A 23,631-nucleotide genomic window follows, 5' to 3' on the forward strand; every position below is an offset into this window, starting at 1 on the left:
ACAAGAGTGAAGCCAAGCTCCTGCTTTCTCAAGCCTGGCAGCCAGTCCGTTGCTATCACGCCAGGCTTCAGAAATGTGTTTGTTTTTTTTTAAGTCTAGACCAGCGTCCTGCAAGGTGACGCCCTCCAGATGTGCTGGACTACAGATCCTATCATCCCCAGCCAACGGCCATAGTGGCTGGGGATGTTGGGATATGTATTTCAGCACATCTGGGGGGTGCCAGCTTGGGGGGGCTGGTCTAGGAGGAAAAGGGGAGCTGGCCCCGTGTCTTGCGTTCAGACGTGCGCTTCGCTGGGAAGAGGCTCTGCTGCTTACCCCCAAGTAGCCACGTCCCAATTGACTTCGCTCATTTACCCAAGGCAGATGCAAAACCGTATCCTAAGGGCGCAGTCCTATATCCTGTTTAGACACAGAAAAGGCCTACAACTCCCAGCATGCCCCAGTTGCAGGCCTCTTCTGTGTCTAAGCATGCGTAGGATTGCGCCCTACGTCGAGGAAGGCAAATGATCTGTCCCCCAATGCCTGTGCTTTGTCAGTCATTCTGAAAATCTGCGTCGAGTTCCCAGCTTCTCTCTCACTCACTCACACACACAACACTTACACGGCTCCCATGCCTTTCGGACGTAGACATGTAACAGATGAGTGTTTCCCCGACACGGAGATGGGGAACGTTTCACCCGCTAAACTTCTGCCTGTCTGTTAGGCACCTTTGAAGGCACAGGGTCTCAGCTGGGAAGACAGGAAGAAAAAGCTGGAAGCCCAATGCTGCACTTACGTGGGAGGAGGCCCCACTGAACTCAATAGAACTTCCTTCCCAGTTGACCGCCAAAGGATTAAGCTGCAAGTCCTCTGTATGAAGTTAATGCAAGGTTAAGAAGCGAGACAAACCACTCGGTTTTTAATCGGGTTTCTAGGGTCTGCGAGTCTTGCCCGCAGGAGGGCTAAATATTCCCCATGGCTGACTGGGGAATGCTGGAAGTTGTAGGCCTTTTTTCTGTCTAAACATACGCAGGATTGCGCCCTTAATCAGCCCTTCCCAATCTTGGGTCCCCAGGTGCCGTCGGGCTACAACTCCTATCACCCCTGAGTATCGACCGTGCGGGGTGGGGATGATGGGAACTGTAGTCCGGCGCCATCTGAGGACCCGAGGTTGGGAAAGGTTGAGCCCTCGAGCAGGAAGCCCACCCGCACCTCTGGATTCCATACCCAAACTGGGCCTGTAAATGTAACGCGCCGCTTCTTCCCACGCTCCTCCCAGAGCTGTGTGTGTATGTAGCCGCGCATGCTCGGTAGATTTAGGAAGGCCGAAGAGGATGAAGAAATAAGCGGCGTGGGGCCTAACTTAGGGTGAGTGGAAGGGTGACTGCGGAGGGAAGTATCCTTCTTTCGTCGGGCATGTCGACAGGGACAGCCAAAAATATATATTTCTATCCCGGGAGGATATTGTTTCTGGGATACTCCGTCTGATCCCTGTAGCTGGAGAGCGACTTCTCTGCAAAACCCTCAAGCTGCAATCCCCTTGTGCATGATTTCTTGGAAGTAATGCTCGCTGTGTTAGATTAGGGGTCCAACAGCGCGATCCTATGCATGTCTACTCAGAGGTAAGCCCCATTGAGTTCAGCGAGACTTATTCCCAAGTAAGTGGGCATCGGATCGCAACCTAAATGTGTTCCTTGTCATTGAAGCTGTTATCCTGTACCCAGTTACCTGGGAGTAAGCCCCATTGGTCACAGTGAAAGTTACTTCTGAGTAAGTTTAGGATTGTGTTCTGCATAAGTGGTGCTGTTATTCACCTGCCAGCTAGAGCAGGAGAGATAATATCTTGCAACACTCCCATATTCTGCTCTGTTAATGGTGGGGGATGGAATAATGCCTTGCAACACCCCATAGATTTTCCCCCTGTAAATATCTGACACAGCCTTCCCCAACCTGGTGTCCTCCAGATGTGGGGGACTGTAACTCCCATAATCCCCAGCCAGCATGGTGATCTGGCCCAGCGAGGCAGGAAGGCAGATCTGGCAGTGCCACAACAACCTGACAGAAGCAGAGGGTGAAATGCTAAACATTTCAGATGCTTCCTCCCTCTCCCCTGACAGGGGTGTTGCTGCTCCTGCAGTATTCCATACAACACCTGTGAGGCCCAGCCAGCATGGCCAATGGTCAGGGATTATGGGAATTATAGGCCAAAACATCTGGAAAGCAGCCCTCTATCTCAGCTAACAGTGCAACCCTATACATATTTACTTAGAAGAAAGTCTAATTGAATTCAATGGAGCTTACTCCCAGATAAGTTTGTGTGAGGAGCAAGTCTCTATGGGTGCATGTTTAGGACTTTTTTCTGTCTAAACATGGATAGGATTGTGCCCTATGCATGTTTAGTCATTTCCACTGCCTCCCCCGCCCCCCAGAGCAAGAGACTGCCCAGTGACTCAAAGTAAGTTCATGCATTATAGGTTATCACTATAATTGTTTTGTGCTAATTTGTACACTGAAGCACTTTCCGTATAGAGCCCTCACAAATTGTCCTCTAGAAAAGTGAGAACTGTGCTTGTACTAACTCTGGGAGTAAGATGGAATGAGATGGCTTTCCCCCAAATCCCTCCTGAATTCTCTTTCTTTCTCTTGGTGGTGTGGTGGGCACAGCAGCCTTATCTAACCTGGTGCCCTCCAGATATGTTGGGCTGCACTCTCATCACCCCCAGCCAGTGTCAACTAGGACCCAGGAGGGCTGGATTCAAATTCCCCTTCAACTATGATGCTCACTTGGGCCAATTACCATCTCTCACCCTAGCATCTCTTGAAAGTTTCTTGTGAGGATAACATGAAATAACCCCCATGAATGGTCCTTAAGTAACCCACCAGGAGCTCCTTGGAGAAATGGTGGGATAAAAATGCAACAAATAAATAAAATAATGAATACTCATTTTATTCAAATTGCCCCCTGTGCAAGAGGTTAGCAGCTTTGATTAATTCCCTTAGTGGGTAGTAATTAATCCCTAGCTACACTTGCTGTCTGTTTTGATGCCTTTTACTGCACCCCTTCCCTCATGTGACCTAATCTATAAACTGGTCATGATCTCCCTTTTCTCCTCTCTGCAGCAGGGAGCAAATATTACTGGGTAATGGCTGTATCAAACTTGATCCGGACCTTTGGGTCCCTGCTGCTGTCTTCAGGTCCTTGCCTCTCACAGGTATGACAAACTCATCCTTTCTGGCCAAAGCGATTATACACATTCATGGAGGATGAGGCTGTTTATTTATTGGAGATTCGTGTCCCAGCTTTCTAGTGCCAATGAAAAGCCAGCATGCTGTAGTGGTGAGAGTGTTGGGCTGGGAGATCCGGGTTCTAGTCGCCACTCGACCATGGAAGCTCACTGGGTGACTTTGGGACAGTCACAGACTCACAGCCCAGCCTACCTCACAGGGTTGTTGTGAGGATAAAATAGGAGGAGAACCGTGTAAGCCGCCTTGGGTTCCTTGCAAAAGGAAAAAAGGCAGGATTTAAATGCAATAAATAAATAAATAAATGGTACTACCCAGGGTGGCTATGTCTACTGGTCATGATGGCTCTATGCTACCTCCAGGATCAGAGGCAGCAGGCCTCTGAATGCCAGTTGCTGGGGAACAACTGCAGGAGGGGGCTGTAGACTTCATGAGTTGCTTGTACCCTTCCCATCGACATTTGGTTGTCCACTGTGGATGCTGTACTAGCTAGGCCAGGGTTCCCTATCCTTTTTAGTTTAGTGGGTTCATTTGGAATTTTGAGAGAGTGTCACGGGCCCTTATAAAATGGCTGTCATGATGGGAGCAGAGCTTGCCCATTCACAAAACACTCATTTCCCACAAGGCAAACTAAAGGAAATGTAACTTGGCCAAGAACCTAAATGCAAGGCAGAGATGGGCTCTGGGCTCCAAAAGATAAGACTGTTCTTTTGAACCCACAGTTTTCTGCTCCCATACCCATTTTACATGAGGCAAACTGATGAGGCTTAGGGACAAGTAACCTCATCAAGAAACTGAGTGCAAGGCAGAAGTATGGTCTCAGCCCCAAATGCTAAATCACATATTTGCTCCCACAAAGCACAATAAAATACCCATTTCACAGAAGGCAAATTGGTGATGCTCAGAGAAACATAAAACACAGAGGCAAACATCCACCAATGCCATACAACCACACCAAAAAAGCCCATACAAAATACACACCACACGCTCAAAGCAGGCAAAACACGTCACATGTAATTATACACATATGACACAAACACCCCTGTTTGCTCTCCACCCTCTCAAGCCCTGCAGGATGATTGATGGCCCCTTGAAAATAGAATATTTTTCAAAATAAGATAAAAGGATTTGGTGGTGACCAGTGTCAGCCCTAGTGGGCCCTGGCATGCCCATGGCACCCCACGGGCTGATGGGTCATTTGAGGGGTCCCTGGGCTGCAGGACCCTAGACCTTGGCCAGAGGGTCCACCCCTAGTTGCACCACTGTCTTTCACAACAGAAGAATTTTTGCAGGTCTCTGTCAGTAAGCTTGTCATTGCATTTCAAGGCCACATCTCTAAAACATAATAGACAGCCTGATCTTAGAAATTAGGACAGAAATTTCATTTCAGTAATGTCTGCGGTTTGCTTTCTGCTTTTCCTAGATACCTGCATCTCCCAAGCCCATTTGCCTTGCTGGCCATCTCTGTGCATACCGTGAATTCAGTGCTGCTGTTCCGTGGACCCGCAGTCCATTGTGGAAAAGCAGGATGAAGTACACAGTCAAGCCCATTCCCATGAAAAAGACAGGAGGCCGAGATCACACCGGTATGTTTTTGAGCTGCGGCCCACCCCATTCCCAACAGCCTGTCCAGGATCTCTCTCCTAATTATATTTTTATTTTGGGATTCATAGCCTCAAATAAGAAAAACTTGAGTCAGCCATTCAAAATACTAACGTGATGATTTTTAAATGATGTTGTTGTTGTTGTTGTTCAGTCGTTCAGTCGTGTCCGACTCTTCGTGACCCCATGGACCATAGCACGCCAGGCCTTCCTGTCCTGCGCTCTCTCCCGGAGCGTGCTCAAGTTCATATTCATTGCATCCGTGATGCTATCTAGCCATCTCATCCTCTGCCGTCCCCTTCTCCTTTTGCCTTCAGTCTTTCCCAGCATCAGGGTCTTTTCCAGGGAGTTTTCTCTTCGCATTAGGTGGCCAAAATATTGGAGCTTCAGCTTCATTATCTGTCCTTCCAATGAGCACTCAGGGTTGATTTCCTTTAGGATGGACTGATTTGACCTCCTTGCAGTCCAGGGGACTCGTAAGAGTCTTCTCCAGCACCACAGTTCGAAAGCATCAATTCTTCGGCGCTCAGCCTTCCTTATAGTCCAGCTCTCACAACCATACATTACTACTGGGAAAACCATAGCTTTGATTAGACGGACCTTTGTCGGCAAGGTGATGTCTCTGCTTCTTACTATGCTGTCTAGGTTGGCCATAGCTTTCCTCCCCAGGAGCAAGCGTCTTTTAATTTCATGGCTACAGTCACCGTCTGCGGTGATCTTGGAGCCCAAGAAAGTAAAATCTGTCACTGCTTCCATTTCTTCCCCTTCTATATGCCAGGAAGTGATGGGGCCAGATGCCATGATCTTCGTTTTCATAGAATCATAGAATAGTAGGGTTGGAAGGGGCCTACAAGGCCATCGAGTCCAACCCCCTGCTCAATGCAGGAATCCAAGTCAGAGCATCCCTGACAAATGGCTGTCCAGCCTCGTCTTAAAGGCCTCCAGTGTGGGAGAGCCCACCACCTCCCCAGGTAATTGGTTCCATTGCCGTATTGCTCTGACACTCAGGAAGTTTTTCCTGATGTTCAGCCGGAATCTGGCTTCCTGTAACTTGAGCCCATTATTCCGTGTCCTGCACTCTGGGATGATCAAGAAGAGATCCTGGCCTTCTTCTCTGTGACAACCTTTCAAGTACTTGAAGAGTGCTATCATATCTCCCCTCAGTCTTCTCTTCTCAAGGCTAAACATGCCCAGTTCTTTCAGTCTCTCTTCATAGGGCTTTGTTTCCAGTCCCCTGATCATCTTTGTTGCCCTCCTTTGAACCCTCTCCAGCTTGTCTGCATCCTTCTTAAAGTGGGGTGCCCAGAACTGGACACAGTACTCCAGATGAGGCCTAACCAGTGCTGAGTAGAGGGGAACTAGTACTTCCCGGGATTTGGAAGCGATGCTTCTATGAATGCAGCCCAAAATAGCATTTGCCTTTTTTGCAGCCACATCACATTGTTGGCTCATATTCAGCTTGTGATCGACGACAATTCCAAGATCCTTCTCGCTCGTAGTGTGGTTGAGCCACGTATCCCCCATCTTGTAACTGTGCATTTGGTTTCTTTTTCCTAGGTGCAGAACTTGGCATTTGTCCCTATTAAATTTCATTCTGTTGTTTTCTGCCCAGCACTCCAGTCTATCCAGATCACTTTGAATTTTGTTTCTGTCTTCCAAAGTATTAGCTATCCCTCCCAATTTTGTGTCATCTGCACATTTGATCAGCATTCCCTGCACCTCCTCCTCCAAGTCATTAATAAAAATATTGAAGAGCACTGGGCCCAGGACTGAGCCCTGCGGTACCCCACTCGTTACCTCTCCCCAGCTTGAGAAGGTCCCATTGATAAGCACTCTTTGAGTCCGATTCTGTAGCCAACTGTGGATCCACATGATCGTTGTTTCATCTAGCCCACTTCGAGCTAGTTTGCTCATCAGGATATCATGGGGCACTTTGTCGAAAGCTTTGCTGAAGTCGAGGTATATGATGTCTACAGCATTCCCACGGTCTACAAGGGAGGTGACTTGATCAAAAAATGAGATCAGATTTGTCTGGCAGGACTTGTTTTTGACAAATCCATGTTGGCTTCGAGTAATCACGGCATTGTTGTCAAGGTGCTTCCAGATGGATTGCTTTATGATCTGCTCCAGAATTTTCCCAGGGACTGATGTCAGACTGACTGGTCTGTAGTTCCCAGGTTCCTCCTTTTTACCCTTTTTGAAGATAGGGACAACGTTAGCCCTCCTCCAGTCATCTGGCACTTCCCCCGTCCTCCATGATTTCTCAAAGAGAATAGACAGCGGTTCTGAGAGTTCTTCTGCCAGTTCCTTTATGACTCTAGGATGCAGTTCATCTGGCCCTGGAGATTTGAACTCATTCAAAGTAATGAGGTGTTCCTTGACCATATGCCTGTCGATCTCAAGCTGCAATCCTGCCCCTTCAGACTGTACTTCGCCTTTGCCAGGGGGGTCATAGACCCTCTTTTGGGAGAAGACTGAGCCAAAGTAGGAATTGAGCACCTCTGCCTTTTCTTTGTCCTCTGTTATTTTGCCATCCTTATTTAATAGCTGAACAACCATTTCTTTCCTCTGCCTTTTACTATGCACGTAGCTGAAGAAAGCCTTTTTGTTGTTTTTAGCATCCCTCGCTAACCTCACCTCGTTCTCCGCTTTAGCCTTCCTGACGCCATCCCTGCCATTCTGTGCTACCTGCCTGTACTCTTCCTTTGTTACTTGGCCTTCTTTCCACTTCCTATATGTGTCCTTTTTTGTTTTCAGGTCATCCCTAAGCTTTTTGTGAAGCCACATTGGCTTCTTCTGTTGTCTTCCACCTTTTCTTCTTGTTGGAATTGTTTGTGATTGTGCCTTGAGAATTTCCTTTTTTAAAAGTTCCCACCCATCTTGGACTCCTTTTCTCGCTAGCATTGCTTGCCATGGGACCTTACTGATCATTGTTCTGAGTTTATTAAAATCAGCTTTCCTAAAATCCAGGGTACGCGTTTGAGTACACTCGGCTTTTGCTTCCCTTAGAACCAAGTTTTTTTAATGTTGAGTTTCAAACCAGCTTTTGCACTCTCCTCTTTCACCCTCAACAAGAGGCTCTTGAGATCCTCTTCGCTTTCTGCCATTAGGGTGGTATCGTCTGCATATCGGAGGTTGGTGATAATTCTCCCAGCAATCTTAATTCTGACCTCTGATTCATCCAACCCGGCATTTCTCATGATGTACTCTGCATATAAGTTAAATAAGCAGGGTGACAATATGCAGCCTTGTCGTACTCCTTTCCCAATTTTGAACCAATCGGTTTAAATGATGGGTGTTTGATAAATATCAATTGTTCCTAAGTAAATATAAATAGCAATTTAGGCTTCTTTTTTGTTTTTTTCCCTAATCCTTAAGTGTTTCTTCCCCCCCCCCTCCAAACACACATTTATTTCAACAACCATGAGGGCTAGAAGTTTGCTTTTGAAACCTGGAAAACTTTTATTCTTGTTTCAGGTTTTACTTTTAGCCAGCCTAATTTCTGTCAGTTTTCATAGAAGTAGGATGGCCGACAGGAAACCTTGTGGAATTTTAATGTTTGTCATTCACTGGACTCTAGAATGTCAAATGTAATATAAAACAATTCATAAGTTCTGTGTCCACCACAAGGTCGTATCCGTGTCCATGGAATTGGAGGAGGACATAAGCAAAATTACCGCATGATTGATTTCCAAAGACTGAACAACCAAGACGGAGCAGAGTCCAGCCCCTTTGAGGAGAAAGTGATTGAGATCCGATATGATCCATGCAGGTGAGTGGCAGCCAAATTTTATTTTGGGCAGCCTGAAGAACCACTGGTATTTGAATTCCAACTTAATTATCTGAATGCTGTTGCTTATGTAGCCAAAATGACAACCATCATGCACAAGAGGGAAATCACAGCAGAGTCAGGGTAATCCCAACGTTTGCAGAAGTACAAAAACTCTTTAGGAAAAACAAACCCCAGGGAGGGGGGACCCCCCCACTGCAAAAACAGCCCAGTGAGGATGGGATGTGCTTGGTGCCCATAGGATGCTGACCTGCTCCTGAGAGGGAACTCCCCGCCCACCTGGAAAACTAGATAGGATGGGAAATGGGATGGACTGAATGGAAAAGGAGGATGGAGGAAGAGACACATAGATATAAAAAAGGTGGCGAGCATCCTCTCGTTGTCTGGACAGGTCATTTCCTGGGTCACACTGAGGAGCTAATTTTAAATGTCCCCAGGTATGAAGTGAGAGCTGTCCACAGAAATCAGTGCATAAGTCTCAAGATTTTAATGTAGTTGGGACTGGGCACCAGTGTATCCACCCCATACACACGCACATTCCCCCCCCCCCCCATGCCCAGGGATTACTGAGTCTGCTCCATTGGCATGGAATGCTGATAGCCTTAGGTGGGATGGAATGGAGTAATGGAAACTCCACACTGCAACATTTTGTTGCAGAGTGCCACTTGTATGGCCTGTTTCTCTCTTTGACCGTTGGGAGGGAGGCTGGTGCCCTTAACTGACTGTCCCTTATTGGTTTCTCTTCTTGTCCATGGCAGATCAGCTGACATAGCCCTGGTGGCTGGAGGGAAGCGGAAACGCTGGATCATTGCTACAGAAAACATGGAGGAAGGCGACATCATCAAAACCTCAGGACAAATAGGCAGGATGGCAGGTAAGTGCCTTGCCTGCCACTGAGGGGGGACTGGACTGATTCAGAGTGGAATCCCCACCCCCAATTTCCTCTGAGATGTTGCAAAGGTGGTCACAATTTCAATATGGCATCCCTGAGCTAAGAGCAAAGGACATTTCCTCTTGGGGAGACACTGGACTGGAGACAGGCTCTTGGCATTGTGCTCAGTGTTAAACTCCTGAGCCCCACGGGAGCCCCCTTGAAAGGTCAGTAGGAGAAGGCTCCTGAGGACAACTTTACCCTCACCCTCTTTTTCTGAGGCTCGAGGATACTGACCAGAGAAGGCACCTTCAGTGGGGAGAAGCTGAGCCTCAGGCCTTTTAGTCCACTGACCCTGCTCAATGCCGGCCCAAGCAGAGATAGCAGTGACTGATGGATAGTCCATCTGAGCCTGAAACAGAGTATGCCTAGAGCCCCTTGCCTTGGCCTGCTGCTTGACTCCTCCTCCTCCTCATTGTTGGCATCATTATTATTACTATCATCATCAGTTAGTTTGATTTATATCCTGCTCAGGGCATCTAACAATGCATATAAAAGAGTACCACTATTAACACCATTAAAATCATAACACTAAAATTATAAACATAGTAAAATACAGTACAAGCAGCACATGTACCTGCTCTGACTCTAGCATGGATGTTGCATTCCCCACTTCCCATGCTTTGAGCAGGCTTATTTTAAACTACTTTCTCTAGCATTATTCATGCGAGTGTTTATTCAGTTCCTCCACTGCCCCCAATAGCCAGTCAGGCTTTACATTCTTTGGGTGGGTAGGAGTGGCTTCATGATTGCCACAAGGGCCACCCAATCATGCTTCCAAGGACTGGAGCATATTATTCTGATCTTACACCATTTGCATCGTCTACTTACTCATTGCAAGGCTCGATTTAAAGTGCTAGTTTTAGCCGTCAAAGCGCAAAACGGTTTGGGATCAGGTTACTTCAGAGGCTGTCTCCTTCCATGTGAGTCTGCCTGCCAATTAAGATTGGCAGCTGGAGCTCTGCTTTTGCTCCCGCCCTTTTGTGAGATTAGATGGGTGGGTATCTGAGACAGGACCTTTTCAGTGGTGGCTCCAAGGTTGTGCAAGACCTTTTTGGCATTTGTACATCTGCTAAAAAATGGGCAGACCATGTCCCCATAGCAGACTTTCCCCTCACAATCTGTATGTTGTCTTGGCTGTTAGTTCTGCTTGATGTTTCTGTGCTGTTGCTGCTTTGGGTGTTAACATGGTGGTGGGGGTTTTGTCTTTCAGTCTTGGCTAAGGAGGGAGATGCGTATGCTGTTGGAGCTCTACCGATAGGGACCCTAATAAACAACTTGGAGAGCCATCCTGGGAAAGGAGCGCAGTATATCCGAGCAGCAGGTCGGCATCAGATGGAAGTTCCTAGGGTCACTGTAGTTGCCCGTTCACATACTTTTACATTGCATAGATTGCATACTAAAACTGCAAGGAAAGGAATGAATTGCCCTCCACTTTTTACCCTTTTATGTTTAAGCGGAGAGTGCTGATTGTAACCTGCCTTGGCGACCGTTATTTTTATCCAAGGAAGAGGCACACTTGCTCATGTTCCCCAGCAACTGGTATTCCAACGCATACTGCCTCTGATCCTGGAGGTGGCAAATAGCCATCGTAAATAGTAGCCATTGAAAGATTTATCCTCCATGAATTTGTCTAGTCCTCTTATCATAGAATAGTAGGGTTGGAAGGGGCCTACAAGGCCATCGAGTCCAACCTCCGGCTCAGTGCAGGAATCCAAGTCAGAGCATCCCTGACAGATGGCTGTCCAGCCTCGTCTTGAATGCCTCCAGTGTGGGATAGCCCACTACCTCCCTAGGTAATTTATTTCTTTATTTTTATTTATTTATTTATTAAATTTATTAATCGCCCATCTGACTGGTCACCCAGCCACTCTGGGCGATGTACAGCCCCCATAAAACAATTTAAAACAATAAAATTTTACCATAAAATAATTGGTTCCGTTGTCGTATTGCTCTAACGGTCAGGAAGTTTTTCCTGATGTTCAGCCGGAATCTGACTCCCTGTCACTTGAGCCCATTCTTCCGTGTCCTGCACTCTGGGATGATTGAGAAGAGATGCTGGCCTTCTTCTCTGTGACAACCTTTCAAGTACTTGAAGAGCACTATCCTATCTCCTATGGACAGAGGTCTGTAACATTGTTCAGGAGGCAGCAACTAAATCCATCCCAAAGAAAAAGAAATGCAAGAAAGCAAAGTGGCTGTCTGAGGAGGCTTTACAAGTAGCTGAGGAAAGAAGGGAAGCGAAAAGCAAGGGAGAAAGGGGAAGATATATCCAACTGAATGCAGAGTTCCAGAGAATAGCAAGGAGAGACAAGAAGGCCTTCTTAAATGAACAATGCAAAGAAATCGAGGAAAACAACAGAATGGGAAAGACTAGAGGTCTTTTCAAGAAAATCGGAGCTCCCAAGGGAACATTTTGTGCAAAGACGGGCATGATAAAGGACAAAGAAGGCAGGGACCTAACAGAAGCAGATGAGATTAAGAAGAGGTGGAAAGAATACACAGAAGAACTATACAGGAAAGATCTGAATGTCCCTGATAGCCATGATAGTGCGCTCACTGAACTTGAGCCAGACATCCTCGAGAGTGAAGTCAAGTGGGCCTTAGGAAGCATTACTAACAACAAAGCTAGCAGAGATGACAGTATTCCAGCTGAGCTATTTAAAATCCTAAAAGATGATGCTGTTGAAGTGCTGCACTCAATATGCCAACAAATTTGGAACACTCATCAGTGGCCACAAGACTGGAAAAGATCAGTTTACATTCCAATTCCAAAGAAGGGCAATGCCAAAGAGTGTTCAAACTACCGTACAGTTGCGCTCATTTCACATGCCAGCCAGGTGATGCTCAAAATCCTACAAGTTAGGCTTCAGCAGTATGTGAACCGAGAACTACCAGAAGTACAAGCTGGGTTCCGAAGAGGCAGAGGAACTAGAGATCAAATCGCCAACATTCGCTGGATCATGGAGAAAGCAAGAGAATTCCAGAAAAATGTCTATTTCTGCTTCATTGACTACGCTAAAGCCTTTGATTGTGTGGATCACAACAAACTCTGGCAAATTCTTAAAGAGATGGGAGTACCAGACCACCTTACCTGTCTCCTGAGAAACCTGTACGAGGGTCAAGAAGCAACAGAAAGAACCGGACATGGAACAAGTGATTGGTTCCAAATTGGGAAAGGAGTACGACAAGGCTGCATATTGTCGCCCTGCTTATTTAACTTATATGCAGAGTACATCATGAGAAACGCTGGGTTGGATGAATCACAGGTCGGAATTAAGATTGCTGGGAGAATTATCAACAACCTCAGATACACAGACGATACCACCCTAATGGCAGAAAGCGAAGAGGATCTAAAGAGCCTCTTGTTGAGGGTGAAAGTGGAGAGTGCAAAAGCTGGATTGAAACTCAACATTACAAAAACTAAGATCATGGCATCTGGCCCCATCACTTCCTGGCATATAGAAGGGGAAGAAATGGAAGCAGTGACAGATTTTATTTTCTTGGGCTCCAAGATCACCGCAGACGGTGACTGTAGCCATGAAATTAAAAGACGCTTGCTCCTGGGGAGGAAAGCTATGGCAAACCTAGACAGCATAGTAAGAAGCAGAGACATCACCTTGCCGACAAAGGTCCGCATAATCAAAGCTGTGGTTTTCCCAGTAGTAAGGTATGGCTGTGAGGGCTGGACTATAAGGAAGGCTGAGCGCCGAAGAATCGATGCTTTTGAACTGTGGTGCTGGAGAAGACTCTTACGAGTCCCCTGGACTGCAAGGAGGTCAAATCAGTCCATCCTAAAGGAAATCAACCCTGACTGCTCATTGGAAGGACAGATACTGAAGCTGAAACTCAAATATTTTGGCCACCAAATGCAAAGAGAAAAGTCACTGGAAAAGTCACTGATGCTGGGAAAGATTGAAGGCAAAAGGAGAAGGGGACGGCAGAGGATGAGATGGCTAGATAGCATCACCGATGCAATGAATATGAACTTGAGCACACTCCGGGAGAGAGCAGAGGACAGGAAGGCCTGATATGCTATGGTCCATGGGGTCACGAAGAGTCGGACACAACTTAACGACTGAACAACAATCCTATCTCCCCTCAGTCTTCTCTTCTCCAGGCTAAACATGCCCAGTTCTTTCAGTCTCTCTTCCTAGGGCTTTGTTTCCAGTCCCCTGATCATCTTTGTTGCCCTCCTCTGAACCCTCTCCATCTTGTCTGCATCCTTATTAAAGTGTGGTGCCCAGAACTGGGCACAGTACTCCAGATGAAGCCTAACCAGTGCTGAGTAGATATAAAGCCATCAAAGTTGGTGGCCAGGGCAACAGCTTGTGGCAGTGAATTACATAATGGAACTACGTACTGTGTGATGAAGTGCTTCCTTTTGTCTGCCCTGAAACTCCCATCATTCAGCTTCATGGGATGAGCCCCAGTTGTAATATTATTTTTTACATTTACCCCTTTCTCCACACCATGCATAATTGAATAAACTACCACCCTGTCCACCCCTACTCATCTTTTTTTTCTAAACGAAGCCCCCTACCCCCGCAATGTTGTAGCCTTTCCTTGTTAGGGGAGGTGCTCCAGCTCCCTGATCAGTTCAGTTACCCATTTCTACACCTTTTACAGCTCTACAATATCCTTCCAAATTTGCACAGAGGACTAAGACATAGAGCTAGGTCCCTATAGGACAGGGGTGTTGAACCTCAGGCCCATGGGCCAAATCTGACTTTCCTGGGTCCGCAGCCCAGTCCTCCAGATTTCCCCAGATGGCCATGCCTCTTTCCCGACTGCTGATAATTTGGTGTTTTCCTGGGTTTTGTAGAATTTTTCCCCATGTTCTAAAAGGTTGTTATGCCTCTCCTAAGGCGTAGTTACTAGCAGTAAGAACGTTAAGCTAAACTCTTTCTCCTGTGAGAGAAAGTTACAACAGCTGGGATTGTTTAGCTTGGAAAAAAGGAAGGTAAGGGGAGACATGATAGAGGTCTACAAAATTATGCGTGGTGTGGAGAATGTGGATAGGGAGACATTTTTCTCCCTCTCTCAAGATACTAGAACAGGGGTCATCCCATGAAGCTGATTGGTGGGAGATTCAGGACAGATAAAAGGAAGGACTCCTTCACACAGCGCATAGTTAAACTATGGAATTTGCTACCACAGGATGTAGTGATGGCCACCAATTTGGATGGCTTTAAAAGGGGTTTGGACAAGTTAATGGAGGAGAAGGCTATCAATGGCTACTAGTCCTGATGGCTGTATGCTACCTCCAATATCAGAAGCAGTGAGCCTATGTACACCAGTTGCTGGGGAACATGGGTGGGAAGGTACTGTTGCACGCATGTCCTGCTTGTGGGTTTCCTGTGGGCAGCTGGTTGGTCACTGTGTGAACAGAATGCTGGACTAGATGGACCTTGGTCTGCTCCAGCAGGGGTCTTTTTATGTTTTTGATATTTTGGCCCTGCCTCTTTTATCTTTGGCCCCCACCCACCACTTGAATGTGGCCCCCAGGAGCTTCTCCAAAACTGAACTTGGCCCTTGGGCTGAAAGGGGTTCGTCACCCCTGCCTTAAGAAATGGTAGGAGAACCACAAGCACCTGGCGTTTGCTTCTGCTACCATCTCTGGTCAAAATTCTTCCTATTTGTCTTTGGCTTGGGAAGCACTGCAATGGTGAATTTAGCATTTAATGTATCAAGGCAGCCTTCCCCAACCTGCTGCCCTCCAGATGTGGTGGACTTTGACTCCCATCATTCCTAGCCAGTATAGCCATGCTGGCTAGGGGTGATGGGAGGTGCAAGCCTACACATCTGGAGGGCACCGGCCCAACCAGGAGGCTGCAGTAAGGTCCAAATGAGCCCATTAAGGTTATGTTGCACAAGAGGTGATGGCGCCGATCCTTTCCACAAAATGTTGCACTCGTTATTTTTGCCCTAGGGGGAGGAGATGGATTCTAGAAGGCGGGCAGGAACGTGTGGTTGGTGCAGCAGGGAATAGGCCCATTTCACAGGCCAGGCAATGCACTAAGATGTTCCTGGATTCAAATGACTACGAGAACCTGTTGGAAGGGAGCCACAGGGAATTAGCTTCCCCGCTGCTCCCAGTAAGTGTGAACTGGGCCCTTGCTTGATTCAAAGCATGTTGCAACCCTGCTGATGATGCTGTGTCTTTCCATGCTGTTCCAGGCACCTGTGGCATATTACTAAGGAAGGTGAATGGAACGGCCATAATACAATTGCCCTCCAAGAGGCAAATGCAGGTAAGCATTTCAGGCATTTATGGAACCTTGGCTGGTTCCATTTATGGAACCTTGGTGGGATGCCAAAGCCTCTCTCAGCAGATGGTGCCTGGTAACTGACTTGGGGCATGCCTGTACGGGCAGCCTTCCCCTACCTGGCTCCATCTAGATGTTGAAGTCCAGAATATCTGGGGATCTGCTTTCTGCCCACCCCAGGTGTAGACTGTAGTGAGCTAGATGGACCCAAGGGTCTGACTCAGCATAAGGCAGCTTCCTGGGTTCCTGGGTGCATCCCTCCATGCCCAACACCCAAACTGTTAGTGGGGAGTTTTTGCCTGGAGTCGTGACCTGCACCTAGAAGAAAGGAGCCACTAGGAAGGAATGGGAGCTCTGTGTCTTGCATGGACTTGTTTTATAATGAACTTCAGTGCTTAGTCATGGAAAGAGCCATATAGAGGTATTTGCTTATTTATATTTATAGTTATATTTATAAGCTGCTTTTCACAACATGGCTTGAAGTCAGCTTGTAATAAAAATACAATATAAAAATAAAATAGCAGGTGAAGTCCAATAATAATAATAATAAAGCAGCAGCAGGTAAAAAAATGTTAGATTACAAAAAAAAGACAGTGGACTCAGATGCAGATGGAAAACCCAGATAAAAATAGCAGATGGCAAGTAAAAAGGGTCATTGTTAAAAGCTATTGAAGACATGGGAAAACAGGATGGAATTTTGCCAAGTTCCTCTAAAAAAATCATGTGAAAATGTCCGGAATACCCTGCTTCATGGCCTTCCTCACTTTTGCAGGTGCTGGAGACTTGCATGTGTACAGTGGGACGAGTTTCCAATATCGACCACAACAAGCGGATTATTGGGAAAGCTGGCCGGAACCGGTGGTTAGGAAAGCGGCCCAGTAGTGGCCTGTGGCAACGTAAAGGGGGGTGGGCAGGACGAAAGATCAGACCCATCCCCCCCATGAAAAGCTACGTGAACCTGCCAACACCATCTTCCCGTGGCTGATGTTTGGGCCCCTCCTACGGTGGCTCTCCAGGATTTCCTGAATAAAGGCGTACCCTTTGCTCCATGAAAACACAGCTAACCTTGCTGCCCAAGCTGGCTGGGAGATTATGGGAGATGTAGTCTAATGCATGTGGAGGATGCCAGTTTGTGGAAGACTGAACTAAGTTATCCTGGAATGTTCTTTGTACAAGAGCTAAATCCCACAGGAGAGAACAGCTTGTTTTGGTATGGGGTTGACACACTTCCATCCCGGTTCTGTAAAAATGTAGTCGTCTACACCCATTTAGATCAGCATGCTTAGGCACACCTCTTTCTGTATAGCAGGCATGGGCAACATGTGCTGTGCATATTTTTGGCCTACAACTCCCATCAGTCCTAGACAGCATAGCCAATGGTGAGGGATCATGGGAATTGTAGGCTAAAAAAATAAAAAATCTGGAGGGCCACAAATTGCTCACCCCTGCTCTGTAGAATCAGTTTGTTAGGGTGGAATCCTATGCAGATTTAGACAGAAGAAGGTCCTACTACTCCCAGCATTCCCCAGCCAGCATAGCTGGGAGTTGTAGGACTTTTTTCCATCTAAACATGCATAGGATTGTGCCCTTAATGAATGTTTACTTTAGTCTGATGTCTAGCTATAGTTTCAGGAGAGTTCAAAGTCAGACCCTATGCTTCCAGTGTGGTTCCTGAGCATCTGTCTGTATTAATTGTGACCGCGAGGTGTTAATTCTTTTTAGTTTGGAGGACACAACTGGACTCCTGTTTGCTTCTACAGAGAAAAGGAGGTATTTGTAAATGACTTGAAGCAATAAATGGATTTTCCCTCTTACGTTGCCCATTTCAGAAAACTAAGATCTCTTACGTTACGGCTTCTTGTACTTTCTTTTCCCATTAAATAGGTTACAAGCTGACCTGATTTTACAAAGAAAATGTATTCTCGCTATTTTGAAGAAGGGCTCCGTTGAACGTCACATGAACACATTTCCGCTTGGGCAATGGGACTTCTCCTTCCTCTCCTCCTCCCCCTCCCCTTCTGACAGAACTGCTTCAGAGAGTCCCCAACCGTCTGGACCAGATTTTTTTTTTGGTGTGGGGTGGTGCGCTGGAAGCTGTAGTGGGGTGGGGGAATCCATTCTGCCAGCTGTGTCTGTTCCACCGGTGGATGGACACCATTGGATACAGCCCTAAGTGTTTAATAGTATATATGTTTTATATAAATAAGGATGCCTCCTTTCTGGCCCCCTCCCAATTGGCTAGTGGGCCAGTCCTAGCGCTGTGGCAATGGATAACCTCTGTTCCTGATGCAGCTCTTCCTGCCCCAACATTTCAGCAAGCTCATCCACCTCTATGCTATATTCACCACAGTTGGTTTCCAAGAAACTTGGACTATGGGGTAGCATTTCCATAGCAGAAAACTGGGTTTCTAGGCATCCTTGAGTCTTGACATTTCTCATTTTGCAAGATAGGAATTAGGAGCAATTAACACCTATAGAACATGAGGGCCAATATTGGCACTTCTGACCCTTGAATCACTGTTTGAATCCCACTGCTGATGTTTGCCCTGGGTCCCCCTTAATTTTTTTCCCAATCTGGGACCTTGAGCACTAGTGGGTGGTTTTGTCTAGCCAGCATCGTAATTACCCACAGTGCCCCCAATGTAATGTTCCTCTGGGGCTTTGTGGGAAATCAAAATGATGGTTAGACCCAGCCAGCCAGCCCTGTTACTGCCACTATTCTGTTGTCTGCTGCCACCACCTGGTAAGACCACTAGGACCAAAGCTGAAGGAGAGGGCTCACCAGAGGGCAATTGAACCCAGGCCCTTGAATCTGGAGCTGGCCCTGCTGCACACGTACTTCCAACAAGGATAGAAATTGAAATGTTATGAACTAAGCAGAGGTGGCATCTCCACAATGAACTAATGTCAACAAGTGGGAGTGTTCTAACCGATCAACATGTTGAAGGGAATGAGTATGATCCAGTGTACTGAGTTGCGTTGGAATCTCAGGTACACGTACCTTGTGCCTTTGAAAGACAGTCTGTAGCAGGCTGCTCTTCTGTGTGTGAAACAGGACTCACAGTGACCGTCTGTCAGGTTTTTGGAGAAGGCAGTATCGTCACTTGAGGCTCTTACAGTGGGTGGAGGGTGTGAAAGTTCCAGGGTGGGAGAAGACCCTGAGCAGTGCTTGAATCATTGAGGTGCAGAGGGCTCCTTCCTCCCCTTGTGTCACTCATTTTAGAAGGTTGTGGGGGCATGATTTGGTTAAAAATGCGGGTCAAGCTTGTTGATTTTGTTAAGCCTCCCCTACTCCCCCCCTCAACATTGCAAGCACTGATCCCAAGTCAGGTGGCATATGCCTCCCTGCCAAATGAGGTCTGGCAATGCAGTCTTTACTGCAGGATTTGGATGAGATGGGAAGTTCCAGGAACGGGCAAGATCTTGCCAGGCAGATTCTTCCTCCTCCATTCTCCATAGTTCCTGACTCGTAAGAGTGGGTGCCTACCCATGTGAAACTCAACATTAAAAAAATGAAGATCATGGTATCTGGCCCTTTCACTTCGTGGCATATAGAAGGGGAAGAAATGGAAGCAGTGACAGATTTTACTTTCTTGGGCTCCAAGATCACCGCAGACGGTGACTGTAGCCATGAAATTAAAAGATGCTTGCTCCTTGGGAGGAAAGCTATGGCAAACCTAGACAGCAACAACAACAACAACCAATGTTTATGAGATAAGAGACATGAAACTTTCATTTTTTAAAAAATGTATTTTTTCCCTTGAATTTGGTGCCCCACTTAACTTGGCGCCCTGGGCGACTGCCTAGTTCGCCTACATGGATTGGCCACCCTGCCAGCTGAACAAGCGGTTGATGCTCTGGATTGGGCTTGAAGGTAGATGAATTTAGTAAGGGGTCCTTGGGAGGAAAGCTATGGCCAACCTAGACAGCATAGTAAGAAGCAGAGACATCACCTTGCCGACAAAGGTCCGTCTAATCAAAGCTATGGTTTTCCCAGTAGTAATGTATGGCTGTGAGAGCTGGACTATAAGGAAGGCTGAGAGCCGAAGAATTGATGCTTTCGAACTGTGGTGCTGGAGAAGACTCTTACGAGTCCCCTGGACTGCAAGGAGGTCAAATCAGTCCATCCTAAAGGAAATCAACCCTGAGTGCTCATTGGAAGGACAGATACTGAAGCTGAAGCTCCAATATTTTGGCCACCTAATGCGAAGAGAAAACTCCCTGGAAAAGACCCTGATGCTGGGAAAGACTGAAGGCAAAAGGAGAAGGGGATGGCAGAGGATGAGATGGCTAGATAGCATCACCGATGCAATGAATATGAACTTGAGCACGCTCCGGGAGAGAACGCAGGACAGGAAGGCCTGGCGTGCTATGGTCCATGGGGTCACGAAGAGTCGGACACGACTGAACGACTGAACAACAACAACAACCTGTAAGGGTTGAGAAATGTTGCATTAGGAATTCATTGGCCTTAATACTAACTGGCAGCTGCTGAACATCTGTTAGGAAACACACTACTGCAGCCATTTTTAAGTATTATCACATAATGCAGTCAGATTACGGTGTAATACTAATCTAAAAATTACAGTGGGGCAATACCTTTATTGGCTGCAATCCTGTCCCTGTTTACTTGGGATTAAGCTCTATGGCATTCAACCGGACTTAACTTTTGAACAGCCATGTATAGGATTCCACTACTATGTTCTCTGCTAGATATTAATCGATTTTGGGATGTAGAGGCTCCTGGGACCAACAATGTCTGCTCCCCAGATTTTGGAAATATATCTTTCAGTAAGTAGTATGTGGAGTCGTATACAGGATTACTCGAAAGTAAGTCCCGCCATGGTCAGTGGGGCTTTTTCTCTGCATAAATGCAGACTTCCCCAACCCGGTACCCTCCACATGTGTTCGATTCCAACTCCCAACTGGGAGTGAGGTCCATTCACACTGATGTTCACACAAACATGCGTATCTTTGTCCACACAAACTAATTTATATAATTTTTTTTTTTTAATGCTACATCAAAAACAGGAACCAGGAAACGAGGTTTTAATTCTATGCCCGTTTACCTAGGAGTAAGCCCCACTGAGCCCAACGGGACTTACTTCCAAGCGGACGCGGATAGGATCGCGCTGTAAGTCTCGAAGGCAGAGCGCCCTCCACCCGTTCCGAGAGGACAGGGCGATGCCGCAACCAATCAGGCCGCACTTCGGGAGCCGCTCTCGCGAAAGCTATAAATTTGTCTCGTGAGGGGTCCCGTCCTACGCCAGAGAGGGGTGGGGAAAACGCGAGAAAGGAGCATGCGCAGAAAACGCGGAATAAGGGACGTTGCCAGCAAACCTTGCCGAGGGTTTTTGTGAGGCTTGGGGCCGCGAGTAAGGTAGGCCTAATCCTGGGGCGCCGCCGCTCTGCGCATTCCGACGAGACGGAAGCTCCCCGTGTTGGAAACGGGGCGCCCGCCGCCTGCCTTAGTTCCGCGTAAGCCCCGCCCCTTTAGGCCCCGCCCCTGACAGCTGCCTGTTAGGCTCGCGCCTGCCTTCCCAGTGGGCGGGGCTCTGTCGGGCGTTAAGGGGGGGGGGCGCTGGCCGAGGAGGCCTTTATGAAGAGGCCCAGGCTGGCTTGTAGTAGCGCTACGGAGCCTTATCTAAGGAGCCTTATAATACCTGAAGGCCTTTTATACTAGGGGTGGGCAACTTGTGGTTCTCAAGGTGCCTTGGCCTACAAGCACCATCATCCCTAGCCAGCTTAGCCATTGGTGAGGGATGATGGAAATTGTAGTCCAAAATATCTGGAGGGCACCAGGTTGGCTAGCTGTTTTAACAGTCTGAAACAGGATTGGGGGAGATGCGGCCTTCCAGATGTCGATGGACTCCAACTCCCATCAGCCCCAGCCAGCATGGGCAGTGATGGGAGTTGTAGTCCAAAACATCTGGAGGGCCCCAAGCCTGGTCTCAAACAAGTGCCAAAAAGAAATGGGGAAAGCAATAACAGTACTTGAGGCGTCCTATCATCCAATGCAAGGCGGGAGGACTGATGGAGGTGATCTTCGTTGCCCTGTCTTCCCATCCCGCAGATTTCACTAGACAGGCTTTTTAGGTTGGAGCAGGCAGGATAACTCATATTCCAGTCTCTCCAGTCTCCTCCTCTCCCTGCCTCCTTTCCCCTCTCTCCAAAGACCAGGCCTTGGAGAGGTAGCTGGCATGGTTCTTTCCATGCTGGCTGTGGGGGGAAGAGTCTGGGGTCAGTTCTCCACCCCACTCCCCCTCTGAGGCCGGAGCACTGCCTCAGACCTCGGAGGGGTTTTACAAACCGTTCTGTGGTCCCTGAGACGCTCTCCCAGGGACCATAGGATTGCTTTCTAACATATTTATTATGGCATAAGCTTCTGCAGTTTATTTCATCAGATGCAATAATATGCCATAATAAATTTGTTAGGCTTTAAGGTGCCACAGGACCCTGGGTTTTTTGCTGCAACAGACTAATATGGCTACCCCTCTGGAATTCGGTCCAACTGTAACTGTACTTTTGTGGGCTTTTTAATTGAAAGCTGTCCTGGAAGTCATTCTTGGCTGAAAAGTGGTAAAAATATACTAAATAAAAATAAGTAGTCCATATGTCATAGTAAGTATACACACACACACTACACTGTCTCACCTCACACCTCATGCTTTGAGTTGTAGTCTTGTACCCACCGCCCTGGGAGTTGAACTCCCCATTGAACTCAGTTGGGTTTACTTTTGAGAAGACAGGTATAGATTGTGCTCTTAGCCACTACCCTAGAGTAGATCTGTGAAGGAAAGAAAGAAGGTAGGCGAGTTGAGGGCTAGGTGGTACCCATCATGGGTCTGGATTTGGTCTTTGGGTTGCTTTTGGCTGATTCCTAGTTTAAGGTCTGATGGAATTCAGTTCCTGCTGAGATACAGAACTGAAAATTGGCTGTTTACAATCTCTTCTTAACCAGCTGCTGACTATATAATTAATTCTGTAACCACTTGCCCTGTCAGTTTCATAGGTCCAAACCAGGAGTTATCCAAAATAGGCAGAAATTGTAGGTATCCCTGTTGGTCCATTAGAAAAAACTCCAAAAGCAACAGTAGTGTAATACCTTTTATTTGTGCTCTCTAAGACATCAAGAAATAGGGAGTAAACTATTGAGTTACTTAGGGCGCAATCCTATGCATGTTTAGATAGAGAAAGGGCCTACAACTCCCAGCATTCCCCAGCCAACATGCATAGGATTGTGCCTTTAGTCTTCTTCAGACTGGACAGTAAACAAAAAGAAATCAGGGAAGTATAAAAAAATATGATGCTTAGCATGATGAAAAAGCTCTCAGGCTATGGTTTGTAATAGTCTTAAAATGGAGTGGAGGAGATGTTATGGCCTAATAATTATGGAGATTCAGTTATGTTAGACCAACCTTCTGCCTTTCATATGTTTTGGATTGCAGCTCCCATCAGCCCTAATCTGAATGACCAATAGGTGGGATCATGGGAGCTATAGTCCAAAAACATCTGGAGGGTGCCAGATGGGTTGGCTGGGTTAGACTGTGCTAGGTACTAAAAAGATCTCAGGGTGAACACAAAGGTGATCTGGGATGAAGAAACAATGGCTGGTCATGCTTTGGAAATGTAAAAGCTAGCAATTATTTATATAACTCTCTAGCATAGATTTTTGTCCAAAACAGGTTGTTTGTAAGTAGTGAACTAGATTAAGGGTTGAAGAAAGCAGTCAGTGAGCAGCAAGCTTAAATTCCAATCAGCGAGGTGGGTTTTCCAGAAAATTTAGAACTGGAAACTTTTCCGATGCAAATTAGGTG

The 23,631-nt window shown here is 46.9% G+C and overlaps 2 protein-coding genes and 1 long non-coding RNA gene across 13 annotated transcripts in view; 2 read left to right on the forward strand and 1 right to left on the reverse strand.

The window, feature by feature from the left end:
* The first annotated feature begins 480 nt into the window (after positions 1 to 480).
* MRPL2 (mitochondrial ribosomal protein L2) lies at positions 481 to 17,628 on the forward strand. 6 transcript variants are annotated; one of them, XM_084829052.1, is made up of 8 exons: positions 481 to 869; positions 3,100 to 3,191; positions 4,646 to 4,808; positions 8,455 to 8,596; positions 9,373 to 9,488; positions 10,759 to 10,869; positions 15,726 to 15,799; positions 16,587 to 17,628. In XM_084829052.1, exons 1-8 carry the CDS (start codon positions 854 to 856, stop codon positions 16,797 to 16,799), a joined length of 927 nt encoding a protein of 308 aa, XP_084685178.1. In that variant the 5' UTR covers positions 481 to 853; the 3' UTR covers positions 16,800 to 17,628. The 6 variants fall into 6 exon arrangements, with proteins under 6 accessions (XP_084685178.1, XP_084685179.1, XP_084685183.1 ...); XM_084829053.1 differs by having other exon boundaries at positions 486 to 869; positions 3,103 to 3,191; XM_084829057.1 differs by lacking the exon at positions 481 to 869 and adding an exon at positions 974 to 1,335 and having other exon boundaries at positions 3,086 to 3,191.
* LOC146360178 (uncharacterized) lies at positions 17,546 to 21,789 on the reverse strand. The gene is made up of 2 exons (XR_014786948.1): positions 20,920 to 21,789; positions 17,546 to 20,244 (listed from the first exon to the last, which is right to left on the reverse strand). It is a non-coding gene; the product is annotated as an uncharacterized LOC146360178 (long non-coding RNA).
* The window catches only part of LOC146360179 (cullin-9-like), a 38,259-nt gene continuing 35,460 nt past the window's right edge, over positions 20,833 to 23,631 (forward strand). For all 6 annotated transcript variants that reach the window (XM_084829032.1, XM_084829031.1, XM_084829034.1 and 3 more), the window contains exon 1: positions 20,833 to 21,194. The gene's annotated coding sequence lies outside the window, so the exon portion shown is untranslated. The remainder of the gene's footprint in view (positions 21,195 to 23,631) is intronic.

This window comes from Heloderma suspectum, chromosome 1 (assembly GCF_057233095.1).
Source record: "Heloderma suspectum isolate Gila_16-S chromosome 1, 16-S_ref, whole genome shotgun sequence".
Classification (NCBI taxonomy): Eukaryota; Metazoa; Chordata; class Lepidosauria; order Squamata; family Helodermatidae; genus Heloderma; species Heloderma suspectum.

Excerpts from the sequence above, each read along its gene's own strand:
- MRPL2 (XM_084829057.1), top strand. The coding sequence starts at position 1,283 with ATGCTCGGTAGATTTAGGAAGGCCGAAGAGGATGAAGAAATAAGCGGC. Across the intron at positions 9,489-10,758 it reads ACAAATAGGCAGGATGGCAG|TCTTGGCTAAGGAGGGAGAT; the intron begins GTAAGTGCCTTG and ends TTTGTCTTTCAG. Across the intron at positions 15,800-16,586 it reads CCTCCAAGAGGCAAATGCAG|GTGCTGGAGACTTGCATGTG; the intron begins GTAAGCATTTCA and ends TCACTTTTGCAG.